Genomic DNA, 19,237 nt, shown 5'->3' with positions numbered 1-19,237 from the left:
TGATTTAGTTATTTAACCAGTCGCACGCAGAGAAGGAATATGATCACCTCAAAAATGTTGCAAGAGTAAAATGTTATTTGTGAATGGTGACCATGTAACATGTTTATCGCAAAAATGTTGTTTTCTCGCCAAACATAACATGCTTACTGAAATCAGTTACATAATTTCCGAGAAAATAACATATTTGCGACAAACATGTTACATCGTCATCATCCAAAGATAACATTTTGCTCTTGAAACATGTGTGAGGTCATCATATTCCTTCTTTGGGTGCGAATATATACATTCAAGTGTTGAGTATTCCAACCATAGTTGGTTAGATACAATTACGGGAAAGATATTTGCAAAATATTGAGTTGCCGAAATCAAAAGGTTTTGTCTCCGTGTTGATAAATAATAACTGAGCTGTATATTCATGGTCAATAGTCTAACAAGCTTAATTACATGTCTAGTTGTTTTTTTTTTTTTTGTTCAAAACCGTTTCTCTTTTTCGACTGGCACTCGCTTTAAATATCACAAATGCAAGACCTTGAATGAGCAAACTGCTCCATTTATTTCGTTTTATAAAAATTTCATTTTATTTAGTCCGTTCAATGCCTGCAACTGAATTTTCAAGGTTTCATGTATTTTAAACGAAAACATGCAATGACTTTATTTAATTTTTCACTTGCCTTTTTTTCGTTGTTTTGAATTGCAATCATCAGCAACTCAGCAGCAACAACAATCAAATTGTATTTTTGGCCATTTTACTGGTGATAGTGATGTTGATGTTGCTATCATTCTTATGGCGGCTCAATACGATATTTTTTTTCGTTGGCGCATTAAAGTAAATTCACAAAATCACATTCACATTTTAAGCGCTTTTTTTCAGCGAGGGAGAGCAGATATTTGGAATACGTTTCGCTTTTTGTCAAGGTCCTTTAGCCAGCATATTTAATGCCAATAGCTAAATGTCGGAAAAAAACAGAGCATATGAAATGTTTATGTTGATGGTTGTTACATTCGTTCACTCGGATATGGAACATGTTTGTATTTTATATGTAATAATGTCATACTATTATTTTGTTATTTTTTCAATGGACATTTTAAAGACTTTTCATTGAAACATAATATCATGAAAGCGGCCCAAAATGTATGTTGTTAAAGAAACAGGCCGCAAGACAAAAATACCACAGTAAGATCGGCCGGGTCAAATTCAGTCCGTTTCGTTTATATCAAGCACTGTTCTTTTCTAACTTTAAGTCTTTAATAAGACACATTTTTATAATTCATAGTAAAAATTTAATATAGTAGTATGTAATGTTGAATATGTAAAAAAAAGTTCGGTCGAAGCAGGGTTCGAACCCACGACCCTTGACGTGCACGGCGGACGTAGCAACCACTGCTCCACGGTGCCCAACTAAATGTTTGTTTCTGTTAAATAAAGTTTGTTTAATCGGCTAGTGGGCGCCGCAAGCTACGCTATATTAATACAACTTATATGGATAATTATCTATTGATGACAATAACAGCTACGTAGCTCAGTGGATAGTGTGCTGGCTTACAAATTGCATGTCCGCAGTTCGATTCTCCCTCCAGGCGAAAGGTAAAATTTAAAAAATTTATAAAATCGAATAATTTCTTCTACATTGTTTGTATTACAGAAAAAGGTGCTAAGAACTCCTATAAAGGGTGATACGGTCAAAATTTGGTCAAGGGAAAACGCGTGTAAATCGGTGAAATCGTTTATTTAAAAAATCAAATTAAATTTCTTTTTCAAGTTCAATTAGTATAAAATTCAGGAAAAATATTCAGTTAGGCTTTCGCTTTTCCAAATCCGAATTGCCGGGCCTCACGCTTGACACCTGCCATACGATTTTGTACAGCCACCTTGTCCACCTTCTTCGCCGCAGAAAGCCAGTTTGCCTTGAACTCCTGCTCGTCCTTAGCAGTTTTTTTGGTCTTCTTTAGGTTCCGCTTGACAATAGCCCAGTATTTCTCAATTGGGCGGAGCTCTGGCGTGTTGGGAGGGTTCTTGTCCTTGGGAACCACCTGCACGTTATTGGCGGCGTACCACTCCATGGCCCTTTTACCGTAATGGCAAGATGCCAAATCCGGCCAAAACAGTACGGAACAACCGTGTTTCTTCAGGAAAGGCAGCAGACGTTCATTCAAACACTCTTTCACGTAAATTTCTTGATTGACAGTCCCGGAAGCTATGAAAATGCTGCTTTTCAAACCACAGGTACAGATGGCTTGCCAAACCAGATATTTCTTTGCGAACTTTGACAGTTTTATGTGCTTGAAAATATCTGCTACCTTTCCTCTTCCTTTTGCCGTATAAAACTCCTGTCCCGGAAGCTGCTTGTAGTCGGCTTTGACGTAGGTTTCGTCGTCCATTACCACGCAGTCAAACTTCGTCAGCATCGTCGTGTACAGCCTCCGGGATCGCGCTTTGGCCGTCGTATTTTGTTTATCATCGCAATTTGAAGTCACTACCTTCTTGTAAGTCGATAGTCCGGCTCGTATTTTGGCTCGATGCACGGTTGTAGACGATACACCCAGCTTATTTGCGGCATCTCGGAGAGAGAGAGGTTAGGGTTTCGCTTGAAACTACCGGCAACTCTCATTGTCGTCTCAGCGGCTTCCGGTTTTCGATTTCCCCCCGATCCAGACTTCCTGGCTGTCGACAAACGTTCCCCAAACACTTTAATTACATTTGTAACGGTTGATTTGGCAACTTTTAGCGATTTTGCCAGCTTTGCGTGCGAGTAGCTCGGATTTTCGCGATGCGCGAGCAAAATTTTGATACGCTGCTCTTCTTGCTTGGACGGCATTTTGACAACTGAAGAGTGAATTCCAAAATCAAAATAGGAGCAACATTCTACACACACACCTTCAAAATGAGGGGTGTTCAGGTTTTTTAAATGCAAAATTGAAAGAAATACGTCAAGTTTATATTGACCAAATTTTGACCGTATCACCCTTTAATACAGAAAAAGGTGCTAAGAACACCTCTAATACAAAATTTGGCTTATTTGGCATGGAGCTAAAATGGCTCTCGATATTAAATTTCAGGCAAATTAGAAACCATTGCGAAAGAAGTTAAAGTGGAAGATCGGTTCATATGTCTATTCAGGCAAATCGGATAAAAATTGCTGTGTCTAAATGGCCAACAAATCAAATCGCGATTGACCTGCTTGAAAACGAATCTGTGCTAAACATCAGAGCGATAGCTCCATTATTTAAAGATACACTGAAAATATATTTACGTGATGTTAAGGATTACGCAACCTAAATTTTAGGATGCGAAATTTACAAAATATTAAGGACAAATTTCTTTAAAATAATGGAATTTTAATTAAAATAAAGTTTATAGTCTTTGCTTCAAAATTATTATACCATAGGATGGGGGTATATTAACTTTGTCATTCCGTTTGTAACACATCGAAATATTGCTCTAAGACCCCATAAAGTATATACAGTATGTCAAGAAAGTCTTTTGACATTGCCAACTATTTCAACTTCTAGAAATAATTGAAATATTAAATATTTTATTAAATTTTTAATTCTGTGTACGTATGTATACTTTGCAAAATACATAATAAAATATTTTTTTAAAATTTCATTATATTTAATTTTGGAACAAAACATAATTTTTATCCCATTGTCAAAACACTTTCTTGACAAACTGTATATTCTGGGTCGTGGTGAAATTCTGAGTCGATCTAAACATGTCCGTCCGTCCGTCTGTTGAAATCACTCTAACTTTGGAACGAAACAAGCTATCGACTTGAAACTTGGTACAAGTAGTTGTTATTGATGTAGGTCCGATGGTGTTGCAAATGGGCCATATCGGTCCACTTTTACGTATAGCCCCCATCTAAAGGAACCCTCAGATTTGGCTTGTGGAGCCTCTAACAGAAGCATATTTCATCCGATCTGGCTGAAATTTGGTACATGCTGTTGTTATAAGATCTCTAATAACCATGCAAAAATTGGTCCATATCGGTTCATAATTATATATAGCCCCCATATAAACCGATCCCCAGATTTGGCTTGCGGAGCCTCAAAGAGAAGCAAATTTCATCCGATCCCACTGAAATTTGATACATGATGTTGGTATATGGTCTTTAATAACCGTGCAAAAATTGGTTCACATCGGTCCATAATTATATATAGCCCCCATATAAACCGATCCCCAGATTTGGCTTGCGGAGCCTCAAAGAGAAGCAAATTTCATCCGATCTTACTGAAATTTGGTACCTGGTGTTGGTGTATGGTATCTAACAACCATGCAAAAATTGGTCCACATCGGTCCATAATTATAGATAGCCCCCATATAAACCTATCCCCAGATTTGGCTTGCGGAGCCTCAAAGAGAAGCAAATTTCATCCGATCTTGCTGAAATTTGGTACATGGTGTTGGTATATGGTCTCTAACAACCATGCAAAAATTGGTCCACATCGGTCCATAATTATATATAGCCCCCATATAAACCCATCCCAAGATTTGGCTTGCGGAGCCTCAAAGAGAAGCAAATTTCATCCGATCTTGCTGAAATTTGGTAACATGGTGTTAGTATGTTACATGGTGTTAGTACATGGTCTCTAACAACCATGAAAACTTTGGTTCACATCGGTCCATAGTTATATATAGCCCTCATATAGATAGATCACCAGATTTAGCCTCCGGAGCCTCATGGATGAGCAAAATTCATCCAATTCGTTCCGATGTTAGTATATGGTCTCTGACAACCATGCAGGAATTGGTCCATATCGGACCATAATTATATGTAGCTCTAGTATATGGTACATTGCTCTAGTATATGGCCGCTAACAACCATGCCAAAATTGGTCCACTACGGTCTATAGTTATATATAGCCGATCCCCAAAAATCTCAAAATTTTATTTCTATAGAAAATTTTATCAAATTTTATTGCTATAGAAAATTTTGTCAAAATGTTATTTCTATAGAAAGTTTTGACAAAATTTTATTTCTATAGAAAATTTTGTCAGACTGAATTATTTACGTAATTAATCTGCCTTTTTGTTTAATATATATCCTGTATGGACTAACTTACAATTGAGAACATGGTGTTAAGAAGTTTTAAGATGCCTTGCCATCGGCAAGTGTTACTGCTTTATATTGAACTGTTTTAATAAAGTAACCACGAAAATTTCAAAGCGAAAAGCGAACATAGTACTTACCTTAAGATAGAAGACTCATTTCTTTAATATTAAGATTTTTTCCTTGTCCAAAAGTCGATAAACTTTTCAGTGAAGTCGTATTGTCCTTACTATTAAGTGAGTTGACTTAAAAATGGGTATCATAACATGAAAGAAAAAATGTTTGGGCTAAGGTCAACTTGACTTAAATAATTCAGGAAAATTCTTTAAATTTAATGAAATTGTCTTTAAATTTGTTGTCTTGTTGCATCTTGACTACAAAGCAAAAAATCGTTCAAGTATAGGACATTTTTTCAACACATTATTTTAAAGACGTTTTTTACTTGAAACATAGCATAATTTCTACTGGAAGTCGAGTCTGAATTTGGAAAATAAAGTTGTCGTTAACTCGTTTGTAAAGGACTTTGATAGCATATGAAGAAAACAAGTTGAAAAAACGAAGAATTAAAATGTTCTTCCTAGAAGCAAGTACACAAAACCCAAATTTAAAAGAGAATTGTATCTTAAAAGTATCCTTACTTGTATTCTCCGCTTCTTTAGCTCGGAATCAATACCAAATTTTATAAGGTAAAGACAAAATCTTTGGAACCGGACATGCTTTTTTTCAGTGTACTTGTTTCTTCTATGAGAGGATGTAATTTTGTGAATTGCAGCTAAAAAGTACAACATGGCATTAAAATTTCTTGGTTTTAACAACGCTTTGTGGAAATCTCAAAATGTGGAGCAAAATTTTGTTCAATTTTCGTGCGAGGTAGTTCATTCTTCCTATAAAACAGTTCATTTTTTTTTTGTGTAATAGTTATTATTTTTAACTCTTTTGCAGTTCATGCGACTACTTAAAATTAGTTAAAAAGTTTACTTAAAGTTATTTACTCTGATATAGTTTGAAATTACAAAGTTATGGTCCGTTTTTCGTCCCAGAAACGAAATTTTTACTTGCACATTTACAAAATGTTTTCATATCAGTAAGTTCAATTTTATAAAAATTAATGATTTTTTTTTCTTAAATGGTAGTAAAAATGGCCATGATTTGTCCCTTAAGACAGTTTTATCGTCAGTGAGTTCAGTTATGGTGTTCGAAATTTTTACCAATCTTAAAGAAATCTTCTACGATTCCTTAAATCATTAATTTGATTCTAATACCATTTTTACCTCAAACGAAAAAAAGAAGTTTCTGTGTAGAGTCATCGAATGGTTTCAATAATATTGACGATTAAATTCCAATTTCTAACCAATATTCTTTTATGTAAAGATACTCATTGTTAAGTCGAATCTCTCAACTTTAAGGACGAAATAGATTAATTGAAAAGTTTAGTTAATTTTTGGTCAATGAGAAAACTTTGTATCAGAGAAATGCATATTCTATTCTAAATAAAACTCCTATTTCAATTTTAAAAAATCTTTGTATTTACCAGGGCTGTGGAGTCGGAGTCTTGGAGCCGGAGTCTTAAGATTTTGCTGGGGTCGGAGTCGGAGTCGTAAAAATTTTGCTCGTCTCCGGAGAAACTAAATTTTTTAAAACATTTCACATTTTTGTAACTAAACAAGTTTTTACGCAAATTTCCATTTCGTTATTTATTAGATCAATGTACTGTATGACTGTAAATGAAAAGCAACTTCCAATTACGGAGATCATTTTATGCTTCCTAGAATGTTAGACTAGCGGATGGGCTGAATCGATCCATTTTAATGCCCACCACCATAACAATTTTTTTTTTGAAATATTTCAATCGATTTTATTTTTTTAATTTTATTTTAAGATCATATACCTACATACCGTGCATAAGTCGAATATTGAAAGAAAAAAGTTATTTCTATAGAAAACTTTGTCAACATTTTATTTCTATAGAAATTTTTTTTCAAAATTTTATTTGTATAGAAAATTTTTTCAAAATTTTATTTCTGAAGAAAATTTTATCAAAATTTTACTTCTATAGAAAATTTTGTCAAAATTTTTTTTTCTATAGAATATTTTGTCAAAATTTTATTTCTAAAGAAAATTTTGTCCATTTTTTTTCTGTACAAAATTTTGTCAAAATTTTATTTCTATAGACAATTTTCTAAAAAATTTTATTTCTATAGAAAGTTTTTTTCAAAATCTTATTTATATTGAAAATTTTTTAAAAATTTTATTTCTATAGAAAATTTTGAAAACTTTTATTTCTATAGAAAATTTTGCAAACTTTTATTTTTATAGAAAATTTTGCAAATTTTTTTTTTATAGAAAATTTTGCAAATTTTTTTTATAGAATATTGCAAAATTTTATTTCTATAGAAAATTTTGCAAAATTTTATTTCTATTGATAATTTTTTTTTTAAAAATTTTTTCTTTACAAAAGTTTGCAAAATTTGACTTTAATAAAAAATTTTGTCAAAATTTTATTTCTATAAAAAATTTCTCAAAATTTTATTTCTATGGAAAATTTTGCAAACTTTTTTTCTATAGAAAATTTTGCAAAATTTTATTTCTATATAGAATATTGCAAAATTTTATTTGTATTGAAAATTTTGCAAAATTTTATTTCTATATAGAATATTGCAAAACTGAAAATTTTGCAAAATTTTATTTCTGTTGATATTCTTTTCAAAAAATTATTCTATAGAAAATTTTGTCAAAATTTTACTTCTATAGAATATTTTGTCAAAATTTTATTTCTGTAGAAAATTTTTTAAAATTTTATTTCTATTGATAATTTTTTCAAAAAATTATTTCTATAAAAAAATTTAGTCAACATTTTATTTCTATAGAAAATTTTGCAAACTTTAATTTTTATAGAAAATTTTGCAAAATTTTATTTTTATAGAAAATTTTGCAAAATTTTATTTATATATAGAATATTGCAAATTTTTTTTTCTATAGAAAATTTTGCAAAATTTTATTTCTATATAGAATATTGCAAAATTTTATTTGTATTGAAAATTTTGCAAAATTTTATTTCTATTGATAATTTTTTCAAAAAATTATTTCTATATAAAATTTTGTCAAAATTTTATTTCTATAGAAAATGTTGCAAAATTTTATTTCTATTGATAATTTTTTCAAAAAATTATTTCTATAAAAAATTTGGTCAAAATTTTATTTCTACAGAGAATTTTGCAAACTTTTATTTCTATAGAAAATTTTGTAAACTTTTATTTTTATAGAAAATTTTGCAAAATTTTATTTCTATATAGAATAGTGCAAAATTTTATTTCTATAGCAAAGTTTGCAAACTTTTATTTCTATAGAAAATGTTGCAAAATTTTATTTCTAAATAGAATACTGCAAAATTTTATTTCTATTGAAAATTTTGCAAAATTTTATTTCTATTGATAATTTTTTCCAAAAATTATTTCTATAGAAAATTTGCAAAATTTTATTTCTATTGATAATTTTTTCAAAATAATAAATCAGTAGAATTTTTTTTCTATTTTTTATTTTTTTTTTCTATCATATACCTATATATTGTACATATGTCGAATATTGAAATAAATTTTTTTCAAAAATTTATTTCTATAGAAAATTTTTTCATTTCAAATAACATCTATAGAAAATTTTTTCAAAATTTTATTTCTATAGAAAATTTTTTCAAAATGTTATTTCTATAGACCATTTTATCAAAATTTTATTTCTATAGAAAATTTTGTCAAATTTTTTGTTCTATAGAAAATTTTGTAAATTTTTTTTTCTATACAAAATTTTGCGAACTCTCGTTTTTATAGAAAATTTTGTTTCTATATAGAAATTTGCAAAATTTTATTTCTATAGAAAATTTTGCAAAACTTTATTTCTATGGATAATTTTTTCAAAAAATTATTTCTATAAAAAATTTAGTCAAAATTTTATTTCTATAGAAATTTTTATCAAAATTTTATTTCTATAGAAAATTTTGTTAAAATTTTATATCTATGGAAAATTTTGTCAAAATTTTATTTCTATAGATGTTTTGGTCAAAATTTTATTTCTACAGAAAATTTTCTCAAATTTTTATTTCTATAGCAAATTTTCTCAAAATTTGAAGTATTTGAGATTTTATCGAAATGTAGATCTAAATACTAAGTTGTGCAGGGTATATTATAGTCGGCCCGTCAAACTTCAGACTATTTGTATTTGTTTTTTACTAAAATTTTGTTTCGTCCCATAACGTTAGATTTAAATTTTAAGTACATAGATTTTGTACAAGTGTATACAATTTTGTCTAAATCGGTTCAGGTTCAAATTCATGCATATGGGAATATAAACCTTTATATAGCTCGCATTTACCGTACCTCCCAATAGAACTACAAATTAGTGGTATTAAAATGAGATTTAGTCAAGGCCGTAGCCAGGATTTTAATTCGGGGGGGGTTCAACTTAGAAAAAAATATTCATATAATCTCATGTGTAGAAAATTTTATTTATGCATAGGTATGTATACAATATTTATACCCTGCTCCACACTGTGGAACAGGGTATTATAAGTTAGTGCATATGTTTGCAACACCCAGAAGGAGACGAGATAGACACATGGTGTCTTTGGCAATAATGCTCAGGGTGGGTCCCTGAGTCGATATAACCATGTCCGTCTGTCCGTCCGTCCGTATGTCTGTGAACACATTTTTGTGATCAAAGTCTAGGTCGCAATTTAAGTTCAATCGCCATCAAATTTGGCACATGTTCCTAATTTGGGTCAAAATAGATCCCTATTGATTTTGGAAGAAATCGGTTCAGATTTAGATATAGCTCCCATATATATCTTTCGCCCGATTTGCACTAATATGGACCCAACAGCCAGAGTTTTATACCGATTTTCTTGAAATTTTGTACAAACATAACACTTAGTCGCATAGTCAAGTGTGCAGAATTTGATTGAATTCGGTTCAGATTTAGATATAGCTCCCATATATATCTTTCGTCCGATATGGACTTATATCGCCCCAGAAGCCAGATTTTTGGCCGAATTTTGTTGAAATTTTGCACTAGGAGTACAACTATACTACTAGTCAAGTCTGTAAAATTTGATTGAAATCGGTTCAGATTTAGATATAGCTCCCATATATATCTTTCGCCCGATATGGACTAATATGGTCCTAAAAGCCAGAGTTTTGGCCCAATTTGGTTGAAATTTTGCACAGGGAGTAGATTTAGCATTGTAGCTATGCGTGCCAAATTTGGTTGAAATCGATTCAGATTTAGATATAGCTCCCATATATATCTTTCGTCCAATATGGACTAATATGGTCCTAGAAGCCAGAGTTTTGGTCCAATCTGTTTGAAATTTTGCACTAGGATTAAAATTAGTAGTGCCGTTAAGTGTGCAAAATTGAATTGAAATCGGTTCAGATTTGTTCTAATAGCTAGAGTTTTGGCCCAATTTGGTTGAAATTTTGCACAGGGAGCAGAATTAGCATTGTAGCTATGCGTGGCAAATTTGGTTGAAATCGGTTCAGATTTAGATATAGCTCCAATATATAGCTTTCGCCCGATTTACACTCATATGACCACAGAGACCAATTTTATACTCCGATTTAGTTGCAATTTTGCACAGGGAGTAGAATTAGCATTGTAGGTATGCGTGCTCAATTTGGTTGAAATCGGTTCAGATTTAGATGTAGCTCCCATATATATGTTTTTCTGATTTCGACAAAAAAGGTCAAAATACCAACATTTTCCTTGTAAAATCGCCACTGCTTAGTTGAAAAGTTGTAAAAATGACATTAATTTTCCTAAAATTTTAATACATATATATCGAGCGATAAATCATAAATAAACTTTTGCGAAGTTTCCTTAAAATTGCTTCAGATTTAAATGCTTCCCATATTTATACCCTGCGCCACACTGTGGAACAGGGTATTATAAGTTAGTGCATATGTTTGTAACACCCAGAAGGAGACGAGATAGACACATGGTGTCTTTGGCAATAATGATCAGGATGGGTCCCTGAGTCGATATAACCATGTCCGTCTGTTCGTCTGTCCGTCCGTTACCTTTTGTGTAGACATTTTTGAGTCGATATCAGATTTATGGTACAATAGCTTTGACAAAATATTTTAATATTTTGAGAAAGTCTTTAACAACCTCATTTGCTAATAGTCTTTTACAAATGTGGCAAAACAGACATGTTCATGTGGGAAGAAAATCTCGATTTTGTAAAAGACATAGTCAAAAACAGGATTTTATTGAACTTCAAGAATGTTTTAGTCGAAAAAAGAATGCGATTCTATATTATCGAGTTTTTATTTCGGTAGAAAATGTTGTCAACATTTTATTTCTATATAGAATTTTTGCAAAATTTTATTTTTATAGAAAATTTTGTAAAAATTTTATTTCTATAGGAAATTTTTGCAAAATATCATTTCTATAGGAAATTTTTGCAAAATTTTATTTCTATAGAAAATTTTTGCAAAATTTTATTTATATAGAAAATTTTGTCAAAATTTTATTTTCTTTAAAATTCAGTCTCTTGACAATAATCTTCCAGTGAAATTTTTGTTGAAATTTAGTAAAAAATACCTTTCCGCTCAAAAAATACCTTTTTGTACTTTCTTAAAAATTGTATTTTCCATCCCTGAGTAACTGGCAAAGTGATCAAAATTTTTAAAAGAATATGCACGTTTGGAAATATCTCTTTATTGCACTCTCCAAGTGCTTCCATCGCTGAATTAGGCAGGTTCTTTTCGCAGGTTTTGCGCCATTTCATTTACATATGTGTGTTTGGCTGTTTCGTTGTTGTTGCTATGGCCAAACAAAGCGAGCCATGTTCACAAAAAGAACAACAAACACACATAAAAAGCAGAAATACATTTTCCAAAAATGAAATTTGTGGTGCGAGAACAAAAACAATTTGTTTTTTTTCGACCGTCGTTTGACGGGCTTTTCAACTAGTATTCTATGATTTTTGCAAGTTTTATAGTTAAGCGTTTTTCAAAATAAAACCTCCAGCTTTTCTTCAACATCTTCGATAAGATTTTTTTATGCAGCTAAAAATATATATATTTTTTTATATAAAAATATTCATTCATTTCGGGGGGGGGGGGGGGGGGGGGGTTGATCCCCCTCATCCCCCCCCCTGAATACGGCCTTGGATTTAGTAATATAACTCCGGGTAATATAACCCGCAGTCGACTCCGGAGTCAGAGTCGAGGCTGATGAAAAATGCTGGAGTCGGAGTCGCAGTCGAGCTAAATTGGCTTGACTCCACAGCCCTGGTATTTACGATATATTTTTTTCAGTGTATCTGCCAAGTCATGTCTACCATATTTATATACACTTCAATACCCCATGTGACCTTCTTCACTTGGGATACAAATACCTTCGACTCTTGTTAAATGATGAACAGATTTTAAAAATTTGCTACCATCAGTTCATAGGAAGTTAATTATTTATGGTCCCGATACCTCCTACCGTGTACTTATGTTCACTTCATTCTTTCAAATTTACCAATGATGGCCACTAGACTCCGACCAAAGGACGGATGTCAGGATATTCAGAGTATGGAAAGTTAAACATTTACTCCTCTTTTTTTCTCCATCTTTTTTTTATCGGGATCAAGATTTTTTTTAACAAATTGCTCCATTTTGTTGCGAACGCATTAATCTTTTTGTCACTTACCATTGTTGCTCTTTTATGCCGGGCTTTCGCTGGCCTTTAACTTCCTTTCGTTTCCTGGTCGTTGGATATTATGGCTATGCTACAAAATGCTCTCTCAAGCGTTGAATGTTTACAAGAGAATATGTCAGTATGGTGGGAGGCGTTGAGTCGAGTCGAGTCCTTTAAAGGATTTATATGGTAAATTGCGGACTGGCTATCTTCTTTTGTATGCGTCGGTATGAGAGGATTTAAGTCTGGCAATTTTCTCTTCAATTTGCTAATCTTTTGTGCATATGACTAGGGAAAACGAACGCGTTTTATTTTCGATTATTTAAATTAAATTAATTATTTATTAATTGTCAGAGGTTTAAAGAAAATATACACAATAACATAAGAAGACAATTTCGATGTGACAGACGTTTTTGTATTGACTGAATTGATTTTGGTGTTGGCAGAGAGTTGTGTCCTTTTGTTTGTTTTTTTTTTTTTTTGTAACCGGTGTTTGTTGTGCAAGGTTACCATGGCTTGTTATAAGGTTGGGGTGGTTGCTATATGAATTTCCTTTTTTTCATAGGGTGACTATGACTACGGAAAATAAAGTTTAGCATTTCTTGAAAGCAGTGATAAACTTATGTTACTTGGGCCCAGTGAGTTTGGAAACAAAAGAAAGTAACGTGCCGGAATCAGCAGAATACGGTAGATGGGGCAGCAGTTCGTAATGCAATTCGACAAATTTTAAGACTTTTTTACTATACTTCAAAAAAAGATCAGTTTGACATTACGTTTGTAACACAAAATATAAGATGATCTAACGATGTCATTGTATCCGCCTGCCTTTCTGCCTGCCTGCCCTTTCACTACCGATGTTCACTTAGAAGGACATTCGAAAAAACACCAAATTCTATTTTCCCACTTAGTTTCGATTTATTTCTCGATGTTATTTTAAAGTAGAGGCTTTAGTCTAAATAAGCTATAAATATTGTCCATATTGGCGAGGTCTAAAATATATTTTTTATAAACTTCTTTAACAATAAACGAAAAATACGAAAATTTGAGACAATTTTTTTACTGTATGCTTCTGGTAAATGAAAATTTATACAAAAACTATAGCTGATACTTTTTCGTTTTTTTTTTTGTATTTTTTCTCACACTTTGAAAGATATTATGGCCAAATAGCGCTTATTTTCTAAAGGCCATTTGGTCACAATTCAAGAATCAAATTTTCAGAAGAAGCTCATAAACACGGACGAAAAGGACTGTTTTTCATATGTTTGGATGTAAAAATTATATGTTTGGAACTCAAATTTTTTAACACAATATTTTTAAGTGCAAGCATATAATGTTCATAAACTAGCATAACATGTTTGGGATATATATGTTAATATGTTAGAACATATTATGTTTGGGACATAAAATGTTTGTTTATGCTTAGAAGCAAACATGTATTAATTTAGAAATAACCTATAAACATATATATGTTTAGAAAGAGAGACCTAGAGAGTATGCTGCAAATAAAATAATGGAAGTAACCAATTGGCGCCTTAAAAATATATCCACACAAAGAAAATTTCATTAACATTTTTTTCTACTAGTATATGCCCTAAGGTGAAACATAATATGTTTGAACAATATTTTGTTTGGGCCAAATATATATGCTTGAAGCAAAATATGTTTGGGATATATGTTACAGAAGCGATTTTTTTGAGGGTGTAGGTCTTGAAGTAATTGAGGTAGGTTTTCAAAATGATCATTTTTGTTCTACATGCTGTTAGTACACCATGGTGCAATGGTTAGCATGCCCGCCTTGCATATACAAGGTCGTGGGTTCGATTCCTGCTGCGACCGAACACCAAAAAGTTTTTCAGCGGTGGATTATCCCACCTCAGTAATGTTGATGACAAAGCTTCTCTAATTGGTTTCACTGTAATTTGGGACTCGCCTATAAAAAGGAGGTCCCTTGTCATTGAGCTTAACATGGAATCGGGCAGCACTCAGTGATAAGTGAGAAGTTCACCAATGTGGTATCACAATGGACTGAATAAAGGGTGATACGGTCAAAATTTGGTCAATATAAACTTGACGTATTTCTTTCAATTTTCATTTAAAAAACCTGAACAGCCCTCATTTTGAAGGTGTGTGTGTGTAGAATGTTGCTCCTATTTTGATTTTGGAATTCACTCTTCAGTTGTCAAAATGCCGTCCTTGCAAGAAGAGCAGCGTATCAAAATTTTGCTCGCGAAAATCCGAGCTACTCGCACGCAAAGCTGGAAAAATCGCTAAAAGTTGCCAAATCAACCGTTACAAATGTAATTAAAGTGTTTGGGGAACGTTTGTCGACAGCCAGGAAGTCTGGATCGGGGGGAAATCGAAAACCGGAAGCCGCTGAGACGACAAAGAGAGTTGCCGGTAGTTTCAAACGAAATAATAGTTTCAAACAAATAAGCTGGGTGTATCGTCTACAACCGTGCATCGAGCCAAAAAACGATCCGGACTATCGACTTACAAGAAGGTAGTGACTCCAAATCGCGATGATAAACAAAATACGACGGCCAAAGCGCGATCCCGGAGGCTGTATACGACGATGCTGACGAAGTTTGACTGCGTGGTAATGGACGACGAAACCTACGTCAAAGCCGACTACAAGCAGCTTCCGGGACAGGAGTTTTATACGGCAAAAGGAAGGGGAAAGGTAGCAGATATTTTCAAGCACATAAAACTGTCAAAGTTTGGCAAGTCATCTGTACCTGTGGCTTGAAAAGCAGCATTTTCATAGCTTCCGGGACTGTCAACCAAGAAATTTACGTGAAAGAGTGTTTGAATAAACGTCTGCTGCCTTTCCTGAAGAAACACGGTTGTTCCGTACTGTTTTGGCCGGATTTGGCATCTTGCCATTACGGTAAAAAGGCCATGGAGTGGTACGCCGCCAACAACGTGCAGGTGGTTCCCAAGGACAAGAACCCTCCCAACACGCCAGAGCTCCGCCCAGTTGAGAAATACTGGGCTTTTGTCAAGCGGAACCTAAAGAAGACCAAAAAAACTGCTAAGGACGAGCAGCAGTTCAAGGCAAACTGGCTTTCTGCGGCGAAGAAGGTGAACAAGGTGGCTGTACAAAATCTGATGGCAGGTGTCAAGCGTGAGGCCCGGCAATTCGGATTTGGAAAAGCGAAAGCCTAACTGAATATTTTTTCTGAATTTTATACTAATTGAACTTGAAAAAGAAATTTAATTTGATTTTTTAAATAAACGATTTCACCGATTTACACGCGTTTTCCCTTGACCAAATTTTGACCGTATCACCCTTTAGTCTAAGTGAGCCTGATATATCGGGCTGCCACCTAACCTAACCTAGTACAAGTAAAAACAGAAGAAAAATAAAAGTTTTTAACAATAGGTTTATTTCGGTAGTGAAAGGGTTAACTGCCCTACAGCTTTCAATAATGAATATAGAAATCTACACTGAGAAATTATGAACGTAGTAAAAAAGATTACGCAGCCTATATTTTAGTACATGGAATTGTGTAAATTCCAAAATGTTAAAGAAATTATGGACAAATTTCTTTAACATAAAGAAATTTTACCATGTATACCGGGTATGAAGTGAGCGTCAAGAACACTTGTTGTGAACGAGCCGTTATTTTTTATACCCACCACCATAGAATGGTGACGGAGGTATAATAAGTTTGTCATTCCGTTTGTAACACATCTAAATATCGATTTCCGACTATATTCAAGATCAGGGAGAAATTCTAAGACGATATAAGCATGTCCGTCTGTCTGTCTATTGTAATCACGCTACAGCCTTCAATAATGGCGCTATCGTCCTGAAATTTGGCACAGATTCGTCTCTTGTTTGAAGGCAGGTCAAGTTCGAAGATGGGCTATATCGATCCAGGTTTCCAATTTGCCTGAAATTGGAAATCTAGAGGTAGTTTAGGACCATCAAAAAGTTTCCCGAAAATGGTGCCTATCGGTCCATGTTTTGATATAGCCACTATATAGACCGATCTCCCGATTTTATTTCTTGGTATTCTAGAATCCGTAATTTTTTACTCAATTTGCCTGAAATTTGGAATCTAGAGGTATTCTAGGAAAATAAAGAGATGTACCAAAAATGGAGAGTATCGGTCCATGTTTTGATATAGCCACTATATAGACCGATCTCCCGATTTTATTTCTTGGTATTCTAGAATCCGTAATTTTTTACTCAATTTGCCTGAAATTTGGAATCTAGAGGTATTCTAGGAAAATAAAGAGATGTACCAAAAATGGAGAGTATCGGTCCATGTTTTGATATAGTCCCCATATAGACCGATCTCCCGATTTTACTTCTTGGACTTCTAGAATCCGTAGTTTTAATCCAATTTACCTCAAATTTGAAATCTAGAGGTACTCTAGGGCCGTCAAGACGTGTATCGAAAATGGCGAGTACCGGTCCATGTTTTGATATAGCCACTATATAGACCGATCTCCCGATTTTACTTCTTGGTCTTCCAGAATCCGTAATTTTTACCCAATTTGCATCAAAACGGAAATCTAGAGGTATTCTAGGACCATAAAGAGGTGTGCCGGAAATGGGGTGTATCGATCCATGTTTTGGTATAGCCCCTATATGGACCGATTTCCCGATTTTGCTTCTTGGGCTTCTAGAATCCGTAGTTTTTTTCCAATTTGCCTGAAATTTGGAATCTAGAGGTATTCTACGACCATAAAGACGTGTGTCGAAAATGGTGAGTACCGGTCCATGTTTTGATATAGCCCCCATATAGACCGATCTCCCGATTTTATTTCTTTGGCTTCTAGAATCCGTAGTTTTTATCCAATTTGCTTGAAATTGGAAATCTAGAGGTATTCTAGGAAAATAAAGAGATGTACCGAAAATAGTGAGTACCGGTCCATGTTTTGTATAGCCTCCATATAGACCGATCTCCCAATTTTACTTCTTGGGCTTCCAGAATCCGTAGTTTTTATCCAATTTGCCTGAAATTTGGAATATGGAGGTATTCTACGACCATAAAGACGTGTGTCGAAAATAGTAAGAACCGATCCATGTTTTGATATAGTCTCCATATAGACCGATCTCCCGATTTTACTTCTTGGGCTTCTAGAATCCGTTGTTTTTATCCAATTTGCCTGAAATTGGAAATTTAGAGGTATTATAGGAAAATAAAGAGGTGTGCCGTATATATTGAGTATCGGTACAGTTTTTTATATAGCCCCCTTATAAACCGGCCCTCCGATTTGGGGTCTAGATTCCAGAACTACAATTAAATGTGCTGAATACTGTGTGCATCCTTCCATGTTTTGGTATAGCCCCTATTACACCGAATTCCCGATTTATCTCCTAGGGTTTCTAAAAATTTTAGTTTTTATCCGATTTGCCACTAATTGAAAATATACTGGCATTTTAGACCCATAACAAAGTGTATATGATTTAGTTGTATCGGTCCATTTGGTAAAGCTTCCATATAGATTGATTTCACTTATTGAGGGTATTGAAGGCGCACTGATCATGAAAATTGCTTGAAACTGAATGCAAAATTACCAGATTTTACTTCTCGTAATCATTTAAATAATTGGGATGAAAATCTACATATTTTATATTTCAAATCAAGGCGTTATTTCATCATTTTCTTGTACACTTACAAGAGATATTTATGATTCCTCTAAAACTCAAACAAAAAATTGTTCTTATAAATTCAGAAACTGATCTAGTCTTCATAGGTAAAATCTTTACATTTGTCTGTGGGAAGCGTACTGGTTGAACTGATCTGCTTGAGAAACAAGCTATCGACTTGAAACTTGGCATAAGTAGTTGTTATTGATGTAGGTCGAGAACTGAGAAAGGCTTAGCATAACTCTTGAAATGTTTACTGCAGCAGTATTGAGAATACGACCAAGGCTTCCAGACTACGGAAGGTACTAGCATCCACTAAGTCCGCTCCAGGTTTCATTAAAACATCGGAGGGCAATTGGACAACGTCCAGTGAGGAGACGCTGGAGGTACTATTGGACACACATTTTCCTGGAAATCAGACAGTTGAACTATGTTCTGGTGGTGCCACAGTGGCTCAGCGGTCATTTCATATCGAGGAAATTGTATCGGAATCTAGTATAAAATGGACATTAAATAGCTTTGGATCATTCAAATCCCCCGGACCTGATGGAGTTACAAGCAGTGACTGAAAGAATTATCCCCTGGTTGACGGTGATGTATAAAGGATGTATAAACTTAGCATATATTCCAGAAAAGTGGAGGGAAACAAAAGTCGTTTTCATACCTAAAGCGGGAAAAGTCTCTCACTTGAGTGCGAAGGATTTCCGACCAATCAGCTTATCCTCATTCCTACTTAAGAATCTGGAGAGGATGATAGACATTTATCTTAGAACTAGCGTCGACTCAAGTTTGCTCTCTAAACGGCAGCATGCATATTCGAAAGGCAGGTCTACTGAGACCGCTTTGCATGAACTAGTCAGCTTTATTGAAAGCTCACTATCTGTCAAAGAATACACAATGGTGG

General features: G+C 33.5%; 1 protein-coding gene across 1 annotated transcript in view; it reads right to left on the bottom strand.

The window, feature by feature from the left end:
* Positions 1-13,138, bottom strand: part of Gas8 (Growth arrest specific protein 8) — a 44,361-nt gene extending 31,223 nt beyond the window's left edge. Inside the window, exon 1 of the mRNA XM_075299434.1 lies at positions 12,741-13,138. Coding sequence (XP_075155549.1) covers positions 12,741-12,743 — 3 coding nt within the window. The 5' untranslated portion in view covers positions 12,744-13,138. The remainder of the gene's footprint in view (positions 1-12,740) is intronic.
* Positions 13,139-19,237: the final 6,099 nt, after the last annotated feature.

This window comes from Haematobia irritans, chromosome 3 (assembly GCF_050003625.1).
Source record: "Haematobia irritans isolate KBUSLIRL chromosome 3, ASM5000362v1, whole genome shotgun sequence".
NCBI classification, from domain to species: domain Eukaryota; kingdom Metazoa; phylum Arthropoda; class Insecta; order Diptera; family Muscidae; genus Haematobia; species Haematobia irritans.
Note: the sequence above shows the minus strand (reverse complement) of the source record. Positions and strands in the feature narration are given on the sequence as shown.